The sequence below is a fragment of the Syngnathus typhle genome, linkage group LG20 (assembly GCF_033458585.1).
Source record: "Syngnathus typhle isolate RoL2023-S1 ecotype Sweden linkage group LG20, RoL_Styp_1.0, whole genome shotgun sequence".
Lineage (NCBI taxonomy): Eukaryota > Metazoa > Chordata > Actinopteri > Syngnathiformes > Syngnathidae > Syngnathus > Syngnathus typhle.
In genome coordinates, this window is record NC_083757.1 from 8,277,501 (window position 1) to 8,301,252 (window position 23,752).

Consider the following 23,752-nt stretch of genomic DNA (forward strand, 5'->3'; position numbering starts at 1 on the left):
CAAATGCTGCTTGAGATGTACTTTTTGCTAGAACAGTTGAAGTTTATCTGGGCTTGATCATTTGTGTGCTGACCGAAGTTTGTGTTAGGTGATGTACGCACAGAATGCGCAATGGATTGGCGTGACAAATGCGATTAAGCATCCCATGTCCCTGTTATTGTTGCTACGGTAACCAGGCAACCTTAGCAATGGGATGCCATTGGAAGTTGCACCCCCTTTCTCTTTTGCTTTGAGCAACAAGAATTTGTCTAACGTCGCATTGTAAATGGGTTTGGCTTAACATCATAGTTAGAGTTTCGACACTTTTGTTGCAATTTCCCTTTTTGGGGCTCGCATTGCTCAATCCCTCCCAATGTTGTTTCATGGATGCATTTCAAAATGAGATTTATTTGAAGGAACGTAAATGTCGCAATACCTTTATCCATGCATGTTAGAGGAGGCGGAAATTAGTTTGTCCTCAGGTTTCCCCTGAGAGAAAGTATTAAGGAAAAGTGCTAATGAATCCACACCAGCCCTACTTTCTATTTCCATTTTGGCAAATAGGAAATGACTCAGGAAACCACACAATGATGCAAGATAGAACAAGTTCAAGGTTAAAAAAGATAAAACAAACTTCCAAATATTGGCAATACCAAATCAGAAACTAATTTATCCCAAAAATCATCATTTTCATTGTATCATTTTGATGAAAAACTAAATCTAATGCTAACCCCCCCTTCCCAGCCCATCAAAACCCCAAAACAATCCATAAAAATGCTTTCTTTTCTAAATAATTATATTGTGTTTAAAAAGTATATAGATTTTGTTGAGCAAAAACCTAAAGACTGTACATAAATGATTTAATGTCCAAATTATTACCCCCCAACAAAATAATTTTAGCGCAACCAAAACATTTACAAAATAAAAGTGAACTTTGAAAAAAATATTGTGAAAACAAAAACTTATCAATCCCACAAATGAGCAATTTCTTCACGTGTACCTAATCAAGTGTCTGTTAGTGTACAATTTCGAGATGGGTGCCATGGCGACCACGTGAGATATTAATAGCCGCCGCACTGAGGCCTTTCCATTTAGGCCGAGTGAAGTGCAGAAGTTTAAAAAAAAAATCCATGTCAACCGTGAAGGAATGACACCTGCACACTTTGACATTATCTGTGCCTGATTTCAAACACTGCAGCTAATTATTCCTGCTCATCACCAGTCGCCCCTCCACTCACTGACTCACACACACTTACTCATACAAGTGCTCTCAGCAACACACACACACAAGCCCAGTCTCACTTCATCTTTGCACAGGATGTTACGAAACGATCCGCCCAGTTGGTGAAACTTAGCGAAGGGTTGCTGGCTGGCTTGTGCGCACTGCATGGCAGTCGGCACACGCTCGCTTTGTATTTTCTGCTGGCCTTGAGATACCATCGCACTGCCAGAAGAGGAAGAAGAAGAGTGAGTGATGGCTGCCATGGATTATGACCCGGACGATATGACGATGATGCTCGAGGAGGCCGAGGATGTTTTCCTCGAGGGTGGTAGGCCAGTCGGGGATGCGCCGGGTGACCTGCATGTTGGGCGGAGATGCGATCGGCTGTTTGCGTGCTGGTGAACGTGTTGTCATTCGTTGATGCGTTTGTGAATCATACAGCATTTGTTGCTTTTGAACCAATTTTGCAAAAGTGGTGTAACTTCAGAATATAGGCTATTTTGGGAAGAAGGGTTTGAGTTGAAGTTGGACCCCAAATCTGTCAGAGGCTTTTGCCATGCATTTGTCTTTGTGGAAGAAACTAGTACGCAAGGAGTTGAATCTACCATAATTTTCGGACTATAAATCACAAGTTTTTTTTTCATAGTTTGGGTGGGGGGGGCGACTTATATGTTTTTTTTTCAAAAATCTTCCCCCCCCAAAAAAAAGTGAAAGCGCGATGTAGCAAGGGATTACTGTAATTTGAATTTCAAGTGACGTCAGCAGCGCGACGCAGCGTGGCGCGGCGGTTGTTTACCGTAATTTTTGGACTATAAATCGCGTTTTTTTTTCATAGTTCAAAGTCAAAGTCAGCTTTATTGTCAATCTCTCCACATGTCACAACACACGAAGAGACCAAAATTACGTTTTTCTCTTTCCCACGGTGACGAGACACATAACACGATAGACATACAAGTACGCGACACAATATAAAAACAAGAAGGCAAAAATTCAAACAATCAATAGTAAGAGTGATGAATAAATAATAAATAAACAGATAACACAATAAATAAGAGGAGCAAAATGGAGCGAGCAAGCATAGCGCAAAAGTAAAAAACATCATAAACAAAAAGGCACAAACAATAAATAATAAGAGTAATAATAAATAATAAATAAATAGATAACACAACAAATAAGAGCCAGTGTGCATACAGACAGTACAGACAGTAAAAGTACAGGACGCTACGCAGAACGGGGGAGCGAGTTCAGGATCCTAACAGTCTGGAGTATGAAGCTGTTTGAGAGTCTGGTGGTGCGGGAGCGCAGGCTTCTGTACCTCTTCCCAGAGGGCAGAAGCTCGAACAACGAGTGAGCGGGGTGTCTCACATCACTCACAATCGTGGTCGCCTTGCGGGTGAGATGGGAGGTGTAAATGTCCTTCAAGGAGCGAAGCACCAGCAATCTTACCAGCCGTGTTCACTATGCGCTGCAGGGCCTTCAAGTTGTAGTCAGTGCAGCCGCCACCCCAAACAGCAATACAGCTGGAGAGGACGCTCTCAATGGTGCCGCGGTAAAATGCAGTCATGACGGCCGGAGGAGCGCTCGCTCGCCTGAGTTTCCGCAGGAAGTACAGGCGGCGCTGTGCTTTCTTTGCCAGTGATGCGGTGTTGGTGGACCAGGAGAGATCCTCACTGATGTGCACCCCCAGGAACTTGGCGCTGCTCACTCTCTCCACCACAGCACCGTCGATGGTCAGCGGCAGGTGTTGGGTGTGACCCTTCCGGAAGTCCACAACAATCTCCTTGGTCTTGTCGACGTTCAGCAGGAGGTTGTTGCCCCTGCACCACGTGGTCAGAAGGTCAACCTCCAGCCTGTATTGAGTCTCGTCTCCCTTGGTGATGAGACCCACCAGAGTCGTGTCGTCAGCAAACTTCACTATGCGGTTGTCGCTGTAGGTTGCAGTGCAGTCATGCGTCAGGAGGGTGAAGAGCAGCGGACTGAGCATGCAGCCTTGGGGGGCCCCCGTGCTCAGCGTGATGCTGGCGGAGATTTTGTCGCCAACACGTACTACCTGTGGCCTCTGACAGAGGAAGTCCAGTAGCCAGTTGCAGAGGTAGGTACTGAGGCCCAGCGCGTCAAGTTTGCTGATGAGGGGTTGTGGCACAATGGTGTTGAAGGCAGAACTGAAGTCCACAAACAGCAATCTCACATACGAGTCCCTCCTCTCCAGGTGGGTGAGGGCCGAGTGGAGGGCAGAGCAGATGGCATCCTCAGAAGACCGTTTGGCTCGGTACGCAAACTGGAAGGGGTCAATGGTGGGGGGGAGAACGGATCGGATGTGCTCCATGACAAGCCGCTCAAAGCACTTCATGATGATGGGCGTAAGTGCCACGGGGCGGTAGTCATTGAAGCAGGACGGAACGGGTTTCTTCGGCACAGGTACGATGGTGGCAGCTTTGAAACACGACGGGACGATGGCCTGCTGCAGGGAAGTGTTAAAGATGTCCGTGAAGACATCCGTCAGCTCACCAGCGCAGTCCTTCAGCGCCCGACCCGGGATGTTGTCAGGGCCCGCCGCCTTACGGATGTTGATAGCGGCAAGCGCCCTCCTCACGCTGTCGGCGGAGAGGCACAGGGGCAGCTCGTGTGAAGGGGGAGTGGCCTTCAGCGGGCAAGTGCTGTTCTGAGCGTCGAAGCGAGCAAAGAAGCGGTTGAGGTCATTGAGCAGACGGACGTCGCCTTCACAGCTCTGCGGCGCGGGCTTGTAATCCGTGATGGTCTGAATGCCTTGCAAAAGGCTCCGTGCGTCCCTGCTGTCCTTGAAGTGGGCGGTAATTTTGCACGAGAACGCCCTCTTTGCTTCTTTAATGCCCCGGGACAGGTCGGCCCTCGCAGTCCTCAAGCCAGCCTCATCCCCTGCTCTAAAGGCTTTGTCCCTGGCCCTCAGCAGCCTGAAGACAGCCCCTGTCAGGCATGGCTTCCGATTAGCCTGAGTGACGATGGATTTTGAGAGAGTCACATCATCAATGCACTTCCTGATGTAGGAGGAAACAGAGTCAGTATACTCCTCAATGTCTGTCCGATCGTCGCAAGTGGCAGCCCTCCTAAACAGACTTATACTCAGGAGCGACTTATATATGGGTTTTTTTCACAAATTTTTTACTTGATCATTAACACATCACTTACTTACAAGTACAATTGACCACTTCACATGTTATTTTTAGTATAGTTGATCACCTCACATGCTTTGCTGTCTTTATCTTGAACATACTCAAAACATGAAAAATGAAGAGAAAAAATCAAATAAAGTAATTACCGTTTTTTTCCGTGTATAATGCGCCCCCATGTATAATACGCACCCTAAAAATGGCATGTTGATGCTGGAAAAAAGCCTGTGCCCATGTATGATACGCACCCAATTTTTATTATTTATTTTACTTTATTTTTTTAAGTTTCAATGATCTTCACACACTCAGGGAGGCAATGGGTCGCATTTTTATAGTCTTTGGTATGGTCTTAACTAGGCTGGATGTATTTTTTTTTGTTGGCGATGATTTCTCCAACTGCCCGTAAAGGCACCATCGCGATCAGTGCGGACATGTGAAAAAGGCGTGCGGACATGTGAAAAAGGCGGACATGTGAAAAAGGCGGCTCTGTATGGGAGAGAAGTTGAAGAGGAAAAAAACTACCCTTGGAAACCACAACTTGCCCCTCGTCGTGACTCGGAGCCGCAACAAATGTTTCGGATTTGTGTAGGGTACATTGTGACAGCAAACGAGCAGGTGATCGAGCAAGCGTCTGATACGAAAGCATTGCGTTCGTATGGAGTGTGTTTGAAGTGAACAGCAGAGACGAAAGGAACAAGGCAAAGTGTCGTGAAATAAAATATTACCTGTAATACGCATTTTGTTATTTGCTGATTGAAACTGCTAATTAAACTGTGAATTGAAACTAATAGGAAGAAAACTGAACTCTCGCTCTTTATATAGCTGACGTGTCCTGCGCATTCGTTCTGCGCATCCGATCCATAGTGCGCATGCGCAGTGATACTGCCTCCGTATGACGTCCGGTCCGCGATGGAGATTAAAAAACAAACAATATTTGACAATAACACACCATCAAGGATTCCACCATCGCATCAAACGATGTGTTGTCAATTATGAATTTTACTGACTAAGTGTGTTGGGCGGGATGGCTGAATGCGATGCGCGATTGACAACAAACAAGAAGAAAGGTGATTTCAAGTTTTATTTCGAGGGAGATTTGTCATGTCTCGTCCCCAGTTTTGCTATGTGTCTAGGTTGCTGTAGTTTCTGTTCGCGTCGCCCCTCCCTTCCTGTGTCACCTCAATCAATGTAACGTGTTTTGTATTTAAGTCCTGTCTGCCCCTCGCTCACCGTCGGATCATTGTGTTGCTGTCATGATGTGGTTTCTGTTCCTTTCTTTGGTAATGTCACCCTGTCTTTTTGTTCCACGACTTTGTCGGTCAGTCCTGTTGTTGGTTTTGTTGTACCATGATTTTCTTAAAAAAAAAATAATAATAAATAAATTGTACCCATGTATAATGCGCACCCCAGATTTTAGGACAATAAATTAGTTAAATTTTGCGCATTATACACGGAAAAAAACGGTAACACTTTAAAGCGTCATATCCTCTGGACATGTCCTCTGTCACCAGGATGACATAAAGAACGAGAAATTTGATCGATGGATTTAATGATTTGGAGTGACACAAATGGTTTTATAAACGTGTTATTTATGTAATGGTTTTTTTTAAATAACTGAATGTTACGTCAGGCCCGTTCTCAGCTCCTCGTTTGTGTTTGTCACGTTAGCATACCGTGTCGGTTAGCCTGTTGTTGCTCGTTCATGTCTGTTCTTGGTGTTGGATTTTGTCGAATAAATTGCCCCCCAAAATGCGACTTATACTCCGGAGCGACTTATATATGTTTTTTTTCACATTTTCGGGCATTTTATGGCTGGTGCGACTTATACTCCGGTGCGACTTATAGTCCGAAAATTCCGGTACATAAAGGACAAAGATTGATCACGGGATGACGAAGATGACGAAGGGCCCCACGTACTACCGGCATCATTAGCGGCTTTGTTTCTAAGTGACACGGCGGACGAAGAGTTTGAAGGATTTAAGGATTTGGAGTGACACAGAAGGTTTGAAAAACTATTATGGCTTTTACCCACGCCCGGTCCTACTCTAAGGAGCTCTCTTTCACCTCCGTGGATTGAAGTCGGGGCCGGCGCTCGGCCGGGTGGCTGTCCAGGGACGGTGGATGGGGCTCGGACATGGCTTTTACGCACGCCCGGTCCTACTCTAGGGAGCTCTCTTTCACCTCCATGGATGGAAGTCGAGGGTCGGCGCTCGGCCGGGTGGCTGTCCGGGGACGGTGGATGGGGCTCGGTCATGGCTTTTACGCACGCCCGGTCCTATTCTATGGATCTCTCTTCGACTTCCATGGCTGGAAGTCCACGCGGCCACACGCCTGTAAGTTTGTTTTGTTAAATAAAGAGCCGTTTACCAAACCCACGTCTTTCCTTGTACTTTGTTAAGGCTACAATATAGTTATATACGAGATCTTTGGAATAACGACGAGGCTGACGTCAGGGCTCACGCGCGGCGTTGTTGACAAAGGACGAGGAATTCGATCAATGGATTTAATGATTTAGAGTGCACGGATGGCTTGATAATAATATTGCTTATATAATAGTTTTATATATATAATTATATATCGTTATATGGGCCTGTGGAATATTTTGAAGTGCAAGCGCCGTCAGCGGCGCGCACACATTGTTGACAAAGGACGATCGATGGATTTAATGAATTAGAGCAGTGCTTCTCAATTATTTTCTTTTACGCCCCCCCCTAGCAAGAAGAAAACTATTCGCGCCCCCCCTCCCCACCGTGACTATCCTAACTTGTCTTGTAAGTCGTAAAATGTTGCACTGTCGCAAACGTGACAGAAGTAACAATGAGAGCGCCACTGCCCCTTGCTGTAGTAAACGCGCAATTACACTTTATTCTAGTACTGCCAAAAAAAAAGCCTGTTCCCCAGGGTCACACGCGCCCCCCCAGGAATAGCACCGCGCCCCCCAAGGGGGGCGCGCCCCACTATTTGAGAAGCACTGAATTAGAGTGACACAGATGGTTTTATAAACGTGTTATTTATGTAATAGTTTTTTTTAAATAACTCTGAATGTTACGTCAGGGCCGTTCTCAGCTCTTTGTTTGTGTTTGTCACGTTAGCATACCTATCGTTTACCCTGTTGCTCGTTCATGACTGTTCTTGGTGTTGGATTTTGTCGAATGAATTGCCCCCCAAAATGCGACTTATACACCGGAGCGACTTATCTATGTTTTTAGTCACTTTTTGGGCATTTTATGGCTGACGCGACTTGTACTCCGGAGCGACTTGTAGTCCGAAAATTACGGTAAGTGTGTGTGCCCAATTTGGTGGCAAATTTGGCCAGTTGTTTGACTGTGTGGGAGAAAATAGTGTTAGCAAGTGGCACGCCTTCACTCTGTGGGTGTTCCTGTGATCCCATGAGTGGGCGTCCGTTGTGGCGCTTTTGGGGATGGAAGCCTAACATTAGACATGGTGACTAATTATTTATAAGAGGAAGCACAGTTGTGTCACACTTTGTTTATTTTAACACAAATGCGAGCAGAAATTTGCTCATGTGGGCCATTGTTGTTTTTTTTAAGCAGATTTTTTTTTTTTAAAATGTCTTCCTCTCAGTTTCAGGGTCGCATATTTCCTTAAATAGGTTGCTATCAAAGTAGTGCGGGACGGCGCATTGGCAAATGTCACATGAGCATTCTCTCCCAGTTGGTTTTGCATGCTTTAAACAGGCTTTGCACCTCTTCTCCTTATGTCATCACATCTAGTTTTTCTCCTGTTGCATCTTTTCCCACCTTGTGCTCCCCACTCAATCCCAATGACTATCTTGATAGACCAGCAAAATTTGAGAAATTCTGCTTGAGGAAGATGGTGCACCCCCTTTTCCTGTTTTATCGTATTTTTTTCTCTTCCACTTTGAAGATGGTTCTATTTGCGTTCGTTGCCTCCTTGCATTCCCTTCTGAAGGGTGAAGCCCTCAATTTTAATCAGATGTTGTCCATATGTTTCATCTAACTTTCTTGTTTTTCTTCAATATGAAGTTTGCCAGTGGACTCTTTCTCACTCTTTGATCCCGGCGCACCCCTAGTAGAGACTTAGCGGACCCCATCTGTGTGTTTGTCTTGCAGAACTTGCAATCCGATGATGGCACTGAAGCTGGACGATTCTAAAAACGCCAAACACGAGCGGAATTTGCCAAATGACACAGACTAGTTGGCTCTCGATTCCATTCCGCAGGCCAGACACTTTCCCGCAGGTCTCTTGGGAGGAACTTAACGACAGCAACAAGTTGTCATTACAAACCTCAGCGGGGTCACGTTTGGAGGCCACTTGCAGGAAGCTGACTCCGCTCTTTCCTCGGATGTCCGTCAGACTTTCTTCTACACCAGGAAGACCCCCCCCCCAATACCCCCCCCCCACCCCCACCCCAAAAAAACCCCATACAAATCCAACAAAAAAAAGAGGAGTAGGTGAAGATATGCCAAACACGGCTGGGATAGGCTCCAGCACGCCCGCGACCCCCGTGGGGACTAAGCGGTTCAGAAAATGGATGGATGGAAGTTTACAGCAGCTAAGCAAGCCCGAGCCCTTCTGATTCTGACTAATTGCTCACCCAAAAAAGGTTCTGGATTTCAGCAATACCTGACAAAAAAAGAAATCTATGTCATGATTTGTACACAATATTAATTTTAACAATTTCAAACTTTTTCATCATAGGGCTATCTGTTGGTTAATGTGTGTCACTACCACAGGTCCTAATCCCAAATTACGGCAGGCTTTTTATGGGGCTTCTCTTTTCTGCGGATGAAAGCGCAAAGGTGACTGCGCTTTCGTCTTAACGAAATCTTCTTCGTCCTTGCGTAAATAAGAATGTTGCTGCCAAGTGGTAACGGGATCCCGTTTCTTCCCGGCGTTTCTAACGTCGAGTGATGGATGAAAAAGCATTTTCTGCTCCTTTTGCTTCTTGGAAGGACGCACACAATTGGATTTGGACGCGCCGGGTGGAATTTACGCAGGCCAATTACCGTGACCACGGCGTCCCGCGCACAAAGAGGAATGTACTGGAAAAGACATTGATTAGAACTATATAAGGCTATTTCTTTTTGAATGGTTTTGGAATCATTTTAGTCAGTTCACAAAATGCATTGAATTCTTAACCTGTTCACTAACCAAAACAGCAGTACTCAACGGTCTTCCAAAATAATTTAAATGTGTAACGCAATGTACCTCAAAATAATCATTCCCTCTAAATAATTCCCTCACATGAATCCCTATCAATGGCATTGTTTAAATATTTTTTTTAAACATGGCAAATCACCTTTATTAGGACTTCTTGGACGTGCTAGGTTTTTTTCCCTTTGTGTATAGTTCATGTCAACTAAGATATGTGGAGTACAGGATAGAAATCGGGTTGGGTTTTATCTTTTTAATACTAATCATGTATTTTTGCAAAACTTTATGATGCGTGCGGAAGGTTTGGAATTTTGAAGGTCCAGCAGATTTTATATTTTCTGTGATGACGTTCCTAAATGTGGACGTCTCTGTTCCATCTCGTTTGCCGTCCAAATCCCGAAAGCCAATTCTCTCTAGCCCTGCCCTCCTCGCCCTCCTATTGGCTGGCAGTAGCCCAGGAGGAGCGAGCGATCGCTTACTGCGATGCATGAATATGGGCACAGTAGCAGTGTACACTCAACATCGGAACGACACGGTTAACGGATGTACCCTTGAGATTTACTCATTTTAACCACTTTTTTTTTTTTATCGTATGTTGCACTTTTTAAAATCATTCGGATGGCAGCATTCGAGCCTGGGGGCCAAGTATCTTTTTGTGACCCATGAATGAATGAGCGGGTGGATGCAGTGAGGGGAGCAGGTAGACGAGCCTAAAAAATATCGCTTTTTTGACTTAAGGCCACGTCAAACAGACATAGACATTGGCAGAGGTGAGTTGCAGACATTAATTTGGTCTTGAAAAGGACCGCGATGGCTGTGTTTTTTCACAGTGGGTCAGTGGACCACGGTGGCATTCAGAGACGCGCGGGCGAAAGCAAGCAGCATTTTCACTTGTATCACTATGATGATCCGTTTGAGGACACACGAGTTACACACGAGTTCCGCTTTCTATTTTTATCTTGAGTAGCCCCCCCACCCCTTTTGGTGTCTTCAAATGTCAAACGACAAGTGACATGAGGTCATGGTGTGTGCGTGTGTGGACGTTTAGTTGAGGAGGTGTGTGGCTCCATACGACACGGCGATAATGGGCTTTACTTGGTGTGCCTTTCTGGTATCTTCACATTTTCAAACGTGGACTAGTCATTTTTAATGTTCTATTCCCATGGCATTCCGGTGAGCAAACACACTAAAACGTTAAACACCTGTTTTCCACATGTTAAAAGCAAGCAAGTGCAGATGGAAGCACTTTCTGGACAAAGTCATAAGTGCACCCTATAGTTTGATTGATTTAATAACACAAAGGATTGGGAAGGCCCACTAGTTAGTGCTCAGTGGCCTCATTGCCACTGAAACTTGAACATAGTATCCATTTTGATCAGTTACGTCATCGAAATGTCAAAGCTTGCTAGCTAGCAGGTGCACAAGCAAATATCAAAAAAATTATTTTCTGGTCATGATTTGAAAGCAACAACAAAGACAACGGTCTTTTCTTACTGTTAGTTTTGTGCGCTACCCCCACTGGAGGCAGGAGTTGTGACATTATTATGTATTGAAGGGCTGACATCCTTTAAGGTGGTTTTGTGTTCCTCTTGAGTCACGTACTTTGGATGGCGTTGCATTTGGGATCCCGTGGCACTGTTTTGTTTGGAGAAAGAAAGAAAAGAAAAAGCTAATTTCATTTCCATTGTGTCTTTAAAGTGCCCCCACCACTCTGCTGGGGAAAGGTGAAAGGTCGGTGTGTGTTGTGATACCACCCATAGTGGATGTGTCTGCTGTAGAGATAAGCCGGCGCGCCCCGAAAGTCACCTTTTGCGGCAAATTTTGGAAAAGTAGCTGCTATGCTGCGCATCTGTTGGCTTTTGTGTAAATTGCGCGCTCATGGCAGACTGGTCGACAGGAGGACAACACAAAATGTTGCAGGCAAAATGTTTCTGAGAATGTAGCAGCAGGCCGGCTGGCTGACCGGCCAACTTTGATATGGTTAAGTGGCTGCGCTTTGGCTCTCCTGACAGCTTGTTTGGGCTGCGCTGAAGTGGCTTTAGAAAGAGGCCGAGTCGGGATGCAAAGCAGACTCTGTTCCCAGACTCTCTTTCTGTGGCTGGCTCGCTCTGCCTTTTCCGGAACTGCTTTTCATCCCCTGGCATGTAGCCCACATGCTCATTTCCACACAAGCCTTTCACCCAAGTCTCATTAAAGGAATTATGCCCACAGCGTGCTTAGGAAGAAACTCGCCCGCTTTTCTTTTGTTGCTGTTGCTTTTTGGGGGTAGGTTTGGCTCCTTGGAAAAGTCGCTATAACACTACTCCAAATTGTGAGTGTGCAATGAATGCTTGTCTTTGAATCGTCGGAACAGGGCAATATATCATAAAACCGTCTTAAAAACATATGCAAACATTTTTGACTAATGTAAACTTGAATGATAAAACAGTGAAATGCTAACCGGTCGCCCCCGGGACCCGACTCCGGCTCAGCAGTAGAGAATGGATGGATGGATAATTCAGGGATGAGAATCTTCTGCGGATCCGCGGATTTCCATGTTTTTTTTCCGTCGGGAGTATCATTTTTGAAAATTGTTTTTATATGGGGGGGCTGGCAGCAGTATTGCGACAACAGCCGCCTTATTTTCGGCAGCATTTTGGCGCTACTTTCGTCACATCATTTGCCTACTGATTTGCCTAATTAGCAAAAGTTTTAGCCAGAATGGCGAAAGTTTTAGAGCTAAAAGACGAGGATCGTGACAGGGAAATAGATAAGTCGAACGGGATCAGGAACTGCTTCAGATGAGCATGGCTCGAGAGCAGCGTCATCTTACAACTCGGAACACAAAGACGCTCTTAAAGCAATGCGACAGTGAGCGCCCGGCGCGCTGCGGTTGCGCGATCGGACTAAATTAAGCTCCCTGCACAATGAGGTCCACTTAAATAATGGAAAGTACATCAGGACTTTAAAAATATTTTCTAAATATCAGCGGCGGCTCTGTCACAATAATGCAATCAAAGCGGTGCAGTTGCACGGTCGGCGACGCGCTACGTTTGCGCGTTCGGCGGTGCGCTGCAGTTGCGATCGGACAAAAATTAAGCTCCCTGCGCATTTAGGTCCACTGGAATTTTGGAAAGTACATTAGGAGTGTAAAAATATTTTCTAAATTTCAGCGACGACTCTGTCACAATAATGCAACCAGCCAAAGGCGTAGACAAGCCGGGGCGGCGCCCCGGTTGAAAAAAATCGAGCTTTTTTTATTCTTCATTTTCATGCCGTTTTTTTCTTTCGGTCTTGCGCGAATGTGCTTGCGCTATTTTATGTGCGCGAATCGCGATGTTATCCATTCACCGTTTGCCTCCCGGACCCGAATGTTGTTTTAGCGATCAGCGAACGGCGTGGGTGATGTTCGTTTTTTTTCTCTCCTACATGAAAATGAATAAAAAGCGAATTACCGATTTCTTTGGTGTACCTAAAGCAAAGAATTGCATGGAAGAGGATGATGCCAGTGTCACAATCACTATTGAGAATGGTTCTGCATGCACGAGTGGCAGTGCAACGCCAACTGGTACAGCTAGTGCTACTGCTGCTGATGAGACCGCTGGTTCTCCTGCTGCTCTTGATGGTGATCCAGCTCCTGATCGGTATGCAACTCTTACTCAGCAAAAAATGGGTAGGTTATATAATTGGAGTTGTTATCTCAAGATGACTGGTCTGATGGATTTTTTGAGCAGTGTCTGACTCTAGCTGGAAAATATGAGTTCCCTGTCACTCTGAGGTCAGGAGAGAGAAGGAAGGCCAAGTTACCTGAGAAGTTCTCTGACTCTGTTGTCACCCACAAGGTGCCTGATAGGAGAACTGATGCCATGTCTGCTCCTGATGCTAAAGTTCTTGCTAAGCATGTTTGCTCAGATGTTGTGAGCCTGATGGTGGGAGAAATGAAGTCCCGCTTCAGCAACAAAACCTTGCAATTCCTGAGGGGATTTGGAGCTCTAGAGCCCATGATCATGAGGGAACGAGTGCTCATTGAGAATGACCAGTTTCTGAATTCAGATGATCTCTTGGCCATAACTGAATTCTATGGGCTTTGTTCCCAGAGTGATTTCCTGGCTGAGGCAAGAGTTGCACGCAGAGTCATCATGAAAAGATGGCATGAAGCTTCCAAGACTGAATTTTCAATTGACAGTGTGATGTCTATTAGCACTGATCTTGGCGAGATTTTTCCTTGCATTCTTTCACTTTATGAACTTGCTTTGACAATTGGGTGCAGCAGTGCCTCTTGCGAGAGGTCTTTCTCTACTATGAAGCGAGTAAAGAGCTACTTGAGGTCTTCACTGACTGAAGAGAGGCTGCATGCTCTATCTGTCATCAACATTGAGAATCAGCTGCCTATTGATGCTAATGCAATTGTTTTGAAATTTGCAGCCAATGATGGAAACAGGCGACTCCTGTTGTATTAAGCTTTACAGTTAAATATGATACAGTTGCTTTCTTCTACAGTTCCATTCTGTTTTTTATTTCGTGGTATTCTTGTAACTTTTTCTTATAGCAAGTTCTATTCTGTTCAGGTGTTCTTCATGTTTTCTGTTCCTTTACAAAAAGTTATTGGTATAGCTTGATTTCTATTAGCAATACTTGGCTGAATTCAGAAACTGATCTATGCTGATCTATGTTCAATAAAATAGGTTGTACTTCTAAGAAATTCCAAGTTATTACTGATTACTGAGTTGATTTATTACCCTGGAACTATATGTTAAAAATATACGTTTTTTTTTACATTGAAACATCTGGTTGTGGGGCCTGTGGGCGCGCGCCCCTACTGGAAAAGTTCCTGGCTACGCCTCTGCAACCAGCGCGGTGCAGTTGCGCGGTCGGCGACACGCTGCGGTTGCGCGTTCGGCGGTGCGCTGCAGTTGCGCGATCGGAAAAATATGCGCTAATGAAAACATGCTTAAAAAAGTCTTGGGACGGATTAAAAAAAATGTATTATTTGTAATGGGAAAAATAGATTCGGAATTCGACCGATTCGCTTTTCGAACCGCCCCCTGGAACGGATTGTGGTCGAAAACCGAGGCTTGACTGTATTATATTTACCTTGGTACCCCACCAAGCAGGAATATTTTTTTAACAAAACTGTTGAAATTGAGAGATGAAATTAATGGTTTTGGGGTTGCTATACTGCCAAAATCCAGGAGTTTCCAGGGAGCTTTTTCCCCTGAGCCCCCTCCGGGGCGTTGCCCCTGGCCCCCTGCGGCCTTCAATGGGGGCCTGTGAGCCCTGCAGCCCCCAATGGGGGCCTGTGGCCCACTGCGGCCCCCATCGGCGGGGGGGGGGGCATGCGGCCCCCAGACCCCGGTTACTTTTCAGTGTTTTTCATTCGCCGTTCTCTTCCCTGATAATTGCGTAATTTATGTTTAATGGAATGCTTGTGTTCTCTTTTTATTCCCAAAATGTTTTTTGAACCGTTTACCTTTGATGGAACACTAGCTAAAAGGACATATAGTCTAACTTTGTGGAGGTCACATTCTTCAGGCTCTTTGGAGGTCTGCTCTCACTTGAGTGCCATTCCAGTCTGTCGTGATTTTGGCCTACTTTCTATTTCCCCATCCCTTCCTTACTAGGCTATCTGCCGCCCCTTCCCTTCTGTTTGGCCCCTGAGGGGATGTTGGGCAGGAAGGGGTGTGCTTGAACCTTCCCTCACCCTTCCTCCTGTTATCTCCAAGCAAAACCATGGAGGCTATTCACTAAATCGCGGGTTTTTTCACGATACGATATAATATCGATATAAAGAACTACGATACGATATTTGCCGATATCTTAAAGCCTGCTGCGATTCATTCACGATATATCGCGATATAGTGCTCTACGATCGATTTTTTTTTTTTTAATAAAAAATATAGAACAATATCCTGATTTATAACAATTCATACGCAAAATCAACAAGGTACTGCAAACTCTTTATTTAGGAAATTACAAGAGTATTGTAGTATACAAAGTGCTTATTTTAACACTGAACTTTGATGTCGTGTTTTTTCTTTAAATGTGCGGCGAGATTTGTGCTCCCTGAATATTTGATCACCGCATGGCAGGATTTACAAACTGCACGTGTCTTGTCCGTTGAGCCATCTTTTCTTTGGAATCCAAAGTGCTTCCAAACGAATGACTTGAAGCCTAAAGGGGAGCAAATTTCCTCGTCTCTTTGGACACTAGCCATAGCACCAGCCCAGGAGCCGCGTACTAGTTGTCGCCTCCCCTTTCACGCGCGTGCTCTGCTCACAACACAACAACGCCGGGCGCACTGCTCCCGGAGAGAGGAAGCAAGCAACAATGAACTGGATTTCAAAATAAAGTCGCGTCTAATGTCCGAGGTCAAACACGGCGATATAAATCGATGTTTACCTTTAGCATCGATGCCAATAAATCGTAGAGCATTATATCGATTAATTGATGCGTATCGATGTATCGTTACACCCCTACTATTCACCCCCCGCCAACTCGCTGTTATAGTATGACGGCGTGGGGGGGTAGTGGCATGTGCCACATGCTCCACCACTCCCCTGGTGTCACATGATACTTTGAGGCGCACCTCTGGCGAGCAGCAGCTGGCCAACCACGACTGCCGTAAGCGTTTTAGGGGCCTAAACTGATAATCTGTCTGTTTTGCTATTTTCTTGCCTATACGTATTGCTGACCAAGTATTTTTCAGATGCAAATGATTCAGAGTCACTTTCAACCAATTTAATTGAACCTTGCACATGCAATGACTTTGGCGAGGAATGCATTGAGCTAACAGTGAAGCAAAATGTCAGGCATGCTACGTGTGGCACAAGCACTGGCCGCTATCAGTGAAAGGAATGCTCGTGTTCTCTGGCTAAAAAAGAGGCCGGAACAACCGAGCTGATCCCTGCTTGCGTAGTGGCCGCATTCCAGCGTAGCCACCGGACTTTCTACCAGCGGGTAGCCGACATGTATGCAGCCCTCATTTTTGCTTTCATTCCGTCCACCATACTTTGACCCGAGCTCCGTTTTGCCGTTTTAAAAGAAACAATGGCAGGCAGGAAAATGTCATAAGCGGTCGCGGTCCGGCCACACCTGACTGGATCTGCTCAGCCGGCAGCGCGTGGCCAGCACATTAATGCTGACGCACGTGACGTGACCTACAATTGAAACACAATTGCGCACACACACGTGTCGGGGGGGGGGGGGGGGGGTCATTATCTCCATGTAGCTAATACTGTATCGACACAATATTGATTGTAGTGATTATGATTAGTTTGGTCCAATATCTAGACTGTATTTATTAGTGTGTTGTTTAGAAAGGTGCGTTTCCCATACTCTCCAAACTAAGATGGAGTTCCGGCTATGCCGACCACGTCGCGCCCTCACCTCAATAATAGCGGCGCGCTCTCGTTCGGCGTTCCCGTCGGCCGGCGGCCTTTCACGCGTCTGAATGAGGCTGCCAGTCAGTGCTTTCAGGGCCGCCGGTGCACAAAAGCATCCTGAGACAGCCTCCAAAGAGGTGTGACGAGGGTTTCTTGCTGGCTCTGTAGGGGACGAGCGAGCAGGTTTTACGCAGCCATCGCTTGTTTCTCCGGGGCCAAGCAAGAGACCCGGACTGTCAATTTGGGAGAGCGATCGCCGCCTTTGGGCTTCTACATTCTTCCCTTCAGAACATGGTGAAGGGCCAAAAGTGAAACAAACTGAAAGATGTGTCCTCAGGTCATCCCCTGTGTGTGTGTGTGTGTGTGTCTGTGTGTGTCTGTGTGTGTGTGTGTGTGTGTGTGTGTGTGTGTGTGTGTGCGTGGGCATGCGTGTGCACGCGCGCACGCACGTATGTGTGCGCGTGCGCACGCTTGAACAAGGCTGCTAAATCTTTCTGCCTGTATGAATTAGCCTCGCCATGGCAACAAGAGACAAAATGGGATGAGGCAGCTTATGTAAAAAGAACGCTGACCCACACGCACACACACTTGAGCTTCAGTGCTTTGTTTAGTGCAGCCAACAACCCAAATTTGAGGATGCCGTATAAAAATGGCTCCTTGACTCGTCATTGGAAAAGGACAAAGTTAATTTCAATGAGAAATGGACATAAATGAATGAGTTAAATCGATAAAGGGCACAGAGGCAAAAGATCTTTGCTCTCACTTTTCTTTTACAATCCAACACAATAAAAAAATTGCAGACTGTTGGACTCAGATTTCTTGAATGCTTCATCAAGGGAATTGACGACTAATAGGAAACTAGTTCAACGATTGAATAACCGATCACTCTCGGGTGTTCCTGAAGATTCTGCAGTCCTTTACTGCGAAACGAGTTCAAGTCTTATCTATTTTCAGCATGTTCGCTGAAGTGTCATCGGCTTTGGGTTGCGCTTTCTTAAAATAGTCGCGCTGCAGCTAAATCCGGAGCGACCGGTGCCTTATTTATAGGAGGAGACCATCATGCGAAAAATCGCTTGGCCGTTGCTTGGAGTGTCTGTCTCAACTGTGACGATGCGTCTGTCGGCAGGTGTGTCACCGCGCAAGCCGGAGATCATGGCCACCGGGATGCACTCACCGGGAGGGCCCAATGGGATCATCCGCAGTCAATCCTTCGCCGGCTTCAGCACCTTACAGGAGCGTCGCTCGCGGTAAGGCTCAAATCGCCCACGCTCGTTCATCCCGGCCGACCGGTAGCAATGATGATGAATCCCAAAAATATGTCCTGATACCTCCTAGGGCATGTATTTTTTATTTTTTTGCTGGCAGAGACATGGATATTGAAATATTATTCCCCGCCTCTCATTGTCGCGTTTTAGGTCACGCTCATCTCCCTCCCCCTCGCGCTCATTTCCGTTGGAGCTGACATTTCCTAAAGCGTTGACGAGAGCCGTTCCGTCGCCTTAAACTAGTCAGGAGGCGGGAGTGCGGACGTGCTCTTGACTCGGTCCGAGCCGCCTCGAAAGTAGGTCGGCCTTGAGGGGGTCATGCACACATCGTACTTCGCTGTCAGCACACGTGCCCGACACGCTATGCATATCGGCCTCACTTCTTCACACGGAGAGCCTCCAAAATGAACGCACAATTGCGCCGTTTAGGCGCCAGACTCGTCACTAGCCTCAAGTAGCTTTTTGATCGAGTATCTGCCAAATTTCAACATGTGCGCACGTGTGTGTTTTTTTGCATAGGTGTAACTCATTCATGGGCAACTCGGTAGCGCAGAAGAAGCCGGTGTCCAAGCCCAAAAAGCCTCAACTGTCCGGCCACAAGGGGAGCGGCGGCGGCAGCGCCGGCTCCAGAGAGCCTCAGCCCGGAAGACTGGAGGAGATCTACACCGCACTCAAACAAGGCCTAGAGTGAGTTTGAAAGTTGAGCCGCGCTAATTCACACTCAGTCTTTCTCTTTATGGCCCTTTCAGAGCAAAATGTGCGCGCCTTCAGTGTTGTAACATGTCATTTTTCACATTTAAGTGTAGTGATGATGTACCCAACGTTGTATACTTGTCAGCGAATATCTGGAAGTGCACCAGGCCGAGTTGGACAAGCTGACCATGCTCATGAAGGACATGAAGAGGAACTCTCGTCTGGTGAGTCCCAAGAAATTCTAAACAAGATTTAAACAAGGGAATCTCAAGTGCACAAGGAACAAAAATGATTTCTTCTGTTTGTTTCTTGGTGTGCAGGGCGTTCTCTACGATCTGGACAAGGTGAGTGAGGACAGCGTGCAAGGGAGGGGAAAGAAATGCTGGGCGAGATTTGAAGATTTGAAGTATATTTTGTAAAATGACATGTATGCAGCTCTTGGTGTAACTACTCATTTGCCGAGGCGTGTCACGTGTAATCCCGTCTTGCTCTCTGCAGCAAATCAAAGCCATCGAGAGGTACATGAGACGGCTGGAGTTTCACATCAGCAAGGTAAGCAAACAAAAACGCAGCCAATCTATTTTCTCGTTTTGGATCACTTGTGTTTTTATGGCTCATTTCGAGAAATCCCTTTACAAACGTCAACATCGTTAATTAAATCCCCCAATTTAAGTCAATTACAATTGCTCCCCACTTGGCCCAAAAGGAAATCAGGCTGCCAACTCCTGTTGGATGATTTTAAAAAAAAAAAAAGAAAAGAAAAAGACTACCACTGAGGATGCTCTGGTTGTCTTGTTTTCTTTCTTTTATTTTTTCTCTCGTCTTCTTCCGCAATGTGCGTTCGTCATCTTCAAGGTCGTGCAAATTTTCTTCCTGCGCGTTGTCGCCGCACGTCCAATCACATGTGACCGTAGCGCATTCGTGCTGCTCCCCACGTTGCCATGGTTACAAGAGGCCATCGCACCAATGGAGACGTCCAATGAGCACCCGGCAGACAATAAAAACACACGGACACACGCACGCGCACGCACGCACGCGCACGCACGCACGCGCACGCACACGCACGCACACGCACGCACACGCGCGCGCACGCACACGCACGCACACGCACGCGCACGCACACGCACACGCACACACACGCATACACACATACACACGCACACGCACACGCACACGCACACACACACACAGGCTTCCTGAGGATGTCAGTAAGGACCAAATTGAGTCCTTGGAGGCGCTCTGAGAATGTGTGTGTGTGTGTGTGTGTGTGTGGTCACAAGGTGGCAGCCAGTGTTAAAACAAACACTGAAAGGCTTTGTAATGCCCGCCAATGAATCGTCGTCTGTTTTTTGCGGTGCACAAAAACAAAACAATGACAACTTGTGCGAAGCTTCGGTCGTGAAACGTTCTACAAAATAAAGTAGCCAAAAAAATAGTAAAATAAAATTTGGACTTGAGTTGAAAGTGAAATCTTGTGCCCGCGCAGGTGGACGAGTTGTACGAGGCCTTCTGCATTCAGAGTCGGCTCCGGGAAGGAGCCAGTCGCATGAAGCGGGCCTTCACCTGCTCGCCCTCCACCAAGGCCACCAAGGAGAGCATCGCCGAAGTCAACCGCCGCTACAAAGAATACACAGAGGTGCTCACATTCTTTCTTACTTTGAATTTTAGTTGAAGTTAAAGTCCCAATGATCGTCACACACACATCTGGGTGTGGGGAAATTTCTCCTCTGCATTTAACCCATCCCCATGTGATTTTGATCCGTCCTGGGGGAGAAGGGAGCAGTGAGCAGCAGCGGTGCCGCGCTCGGGAATCATTTGGTGATTTAACCCCCCAATTCCAACCCTTAATGCTGAGCGCCAAGCAGGGAGGCAATGGGTCCCATTTGTATAGTCTTTGGTATGACCCGGCCGGGGTTTGAACCCTCAACCTTCCAGTCTCAGGGCGGACACTCTACCACTAGGCCACTAGGCTGCCCTTAGGAGCCGTTGCAAAAAAGGCATGGCAAGTCTGTCATTTTGTTTTGAGGTGGTCATTTTTAGGTACAATAGATGGAGGAATTTGAGGTTTCATCAGCACAGTTGTCTTTCAGAACATGAGCGCGTTTGAGGGCGATCTGGAGAACCTGCTTGGGGAATTTCACATTAAGATGAAAGGTGAGTATGACTTTTTTTTTTTTTTTACTTGGCTTTAGCGACTATGTGAACTTGAAAGTGAAGCCAGGCCCCCCTTTCATCTATTTGAACTCTTGTCTTCTTGTTCTCTGTCAGGTTTGGCAGGCTTTGCCCGTCTCTGTCCGGGAGACCAGTACGAGGCAAGTCACGCACCCCCCCCCCTTTTTTTTTTTATTAGATGTAAAAGTCATTGTATTATTCACAAAATACATACAGTGTGCATATTTTGTAATAAAAGTGTTTTTAAGTTTCCTTTCCAACTCTGACAAGTATTTTGAATTATGGTCTGTTTGTATGTTTCCACATATCCACACTGTGTGGCAGATCTTCATGCGTTACGGTCGGCAGCGATGGAAACTGAAGGGGAGGATCGAGGTCAACTCCCGCCAGAGTTGGGACAGCGATCAGATGATCTTCGTGCCACTCATTAGCGAGCTGATTAACATCAAGGTAGCGGTTTGTTGTGCGGGAAGACTGCGAAAAGGCAGATTGGTTGATTGCTTTTGGGCGCGGCGGCAGGTGACGGAGCTGAAGGGTCTGGCCACCCACCTGCTGGTGGGTAGCGTCATCTGCGAGACCAAGGAGCTGTTCACCGCCATGCCGCAGGTGGTGGCCGTGGACATCAACGACCTGGCCACCATCAAACTCAACCTGGAGGTCATCTGGTCGTAAGTACTCTCATCATAATTTTGTATTGAATATGGAATGACATATTTTTTTAGGTCACTTTTTTTTATTGTCATCTGATTGAATTTGTACAACATTTTAATTTTTAAAATTTTGTTTAATGTTGATTGAATTTTCTTCATGTATATACCGTTTTTTTCCATGTATAATGCGCAAAATTGAACTAATTTATTGTCCTAAAATCTGGTGTGCGCATTATACATGGGTACAAAAAAAAAAAAAAATTTTTTTTTTTTTAATCCGGATATGATACGGAGGCCGCCATTACAGATGCGCTTTCTTCTCTGCTGTTCACACGCTCCATACGAAGACAATGCTGTCGTATCAGACGCTTGCTCGATCACCTGCTCGTTTGCTGTCACAATGTACCCTACACAAATCCGAAACATTTCTTTGCTATCGAGTTTGCTAGCGCATGCGCAGTGATACTGACCGGCAGAATAACATCCAGTTGTTCCCAAAGATGATCTCTTTTCTGAAATAATTTTACGTTTACGGACTTAAGTAGGAGTCAAAATTTGGGTGCGTATTATACATGGGTGCAGGCTTTTTTCCAGCATCAACATGCCGTTTTTAGGGTGCGTATTATACATGGGGGCGCATTATACATGGAAAAAAACGGTACTTTAATTTACAATATATTTCCTTGCTTTTGGAGCATTTTTAAAACTGTTTTATTTTTGACTGAAAGGCTTTTTCCCCCCCCCCTCAGTTGTAGTTGAATGTCTTGTCAGTGGCTCTACAACATCTTTCTTTCATAAAGACCCAATTGCGTTCTGGCATGCCTAATCGAGTGTCCCGTTGGTGGTAGCAAGCAGTGATGTTTTTTGTGTCCCGCAGGCCCTTCGACGTGGAGGACCTGACACTCTCGTCGGGCAACGTGAGCAAGGCGGCAGCGCTGCAGAGACGGGTGTCCATCTACAGCCAGGGCACCCCGGACACGCCCACCTTCCAGGACCCCTCCTTCTTTGTGAGTAGCGCTTGTCAGGGCTCCAATAGCAACGCTGGATGGCGTTGTTGCATGTTGAGTATGTCAGCTCCTCGAGCTGCTGCGCACCTGCCCCCCCGACTAACGCCGCCCACCCTTGACCGCTTGCACGCCTGCGGCCCCCAAAGACATGGCGCCGCCCCCCCGCGGACCGCCATCCTCTGTCCTTTCTGCACGCACTTCAAGACGCCTTGCTGGAGACCTTCCGGCGCGCGCGCTCCTTCGGCGACCCGTCTGCGCCCAGGCCGAAGTCCAGCCTGGAGGTCTACGTGAGTGCGTGTGGCCTGGCGTGGCATTTGGTCCTGTCCCCCGTACACCCCTTGCAAAGCCCGCCCACTTTTGGCAGCAACTTCCTTCGCTTCAGTGTATCTGCATGCGGTGCGCAAATGGCTCCAAATTTCCGCATTTCATTCTTCGCTGTGCTTTGGTCTCACAAAATGGCAACTGTTTCCCCAACTTAGAAATCTTGTACATCTAGAAAATAAAGTTTCATTGTTATGAGTACAAATTAATTTTTGAGTTGAAGTGAAACGAGTTTTCCTTAAATGTTTCTTTTGCCAAAAAAAAAATCTTTTTTCTCCAAATAGATTTTTGCGTCATTAAAATATGTTAGGTGTTTTATTTCACACTCAAAACAAAACCATTTTTCAACTTAAGTAATTCAATAGATTTTGGGGGAGTTAAATACAGTGAAACCTCGGTTTTCGACCACAATCCGTTCCAGAAGGCGGTTCGAGAAGCGAATCGTTCGAATTCCGAATCTATTTTTCCCATTACAAATAATGGAAAATCCGTTCCAAGACCAAAAAAATGCCTTTATTAAGCATTCTTTCATTTGCGCATTTTTGTCCGATTGCGCAACTGCAGCGCACCGCCGTACGCACAACCGTAGCGCCTCGCCGATTGCGCAACTGCACCGCGCTGGTCGCATTATTGTGACAAAGCAGTCGCTTAGATTTAGAAAATATTTCTAAAGTCATGATGTACTTTCCAAAATTTAAGTGGACCTCAGTGCGCAGGGAGCTTAATTTTGTCTGATCGCGCAACTGCAGCGCAGCGCCGAACGCGCAACCGTAGCGCGCCGCCGACCGCGCAACTGC

At 46.3% G+C, this 23,752-nt stretch overlaps 1 protein-coding gene across 10 annotated transcripts in view; it reads left to right on the forward strand.

The window, feature by feature from the left end:
* The window catches only part of ripor2 (RHO family interacting cell polarization regulator 2), a 41,969-nt gene that overhangs the window by 4,973 nt on the left and 13,244 nt on the right, over window positions 1-23,752 (forward strand). For 2 of the 10 annotated variants that reach the window (XM_061266548.1, XM_061266546.1), the window contains exons 2-12: window positions 17,974-18,094; window positions 18,632-18,799; window positions 18,951-19,029; window positions 19,126-19,149; window positions 19,304-19,357; window positions 20,292-20,441; window positions 20,896-20,959; window positions 21,074-21,117; window positions 21,302-21,427; window positions 21,497-21,645; window positions 22,505-22,634. In XM_061266548.1, the coding sequence (XP_061122532.1) occupies window positions 17,974-18,094; window positions 18,632-18,799; window positions 18,951-19,029; window positions 19,126-19,149; window positions 19,304-19,357; window positions 20,292-20,441; window positions 20,896-20,959; window positions 21,074-21,117; window positions 21,302-21,427; window positions 21,497-21,645; window positions 22,505-22,634 (1,109 nt within the window). Of the gene's footprint in view, window positions 1-1,292; window positions 1,530-6,370; window positions 6,681-8,811; window positions 8,936-9,410; window positions 10,257-10,309; window positions 10,660-17,973; window positions 18,095-18,390; window positions 18,409-18,631; window positions 18,800-18,950; window positions 19,030-19,125; window positions 19,150-19,303; window positions 19,358-20,291; window positions 20,442-20,895; window positions 20,960-21,073; window positions 21,118-21,301; window positions 21,428-21,496; window positions 21,646-22,504; window positions 22,635-23,752 lie in introns of those variants that run through there. The other 8 variants (XM_061266550.1, XM_061266547.1, XM_061266544.1 and 5 more) reach the window with 8 other exon arrangements.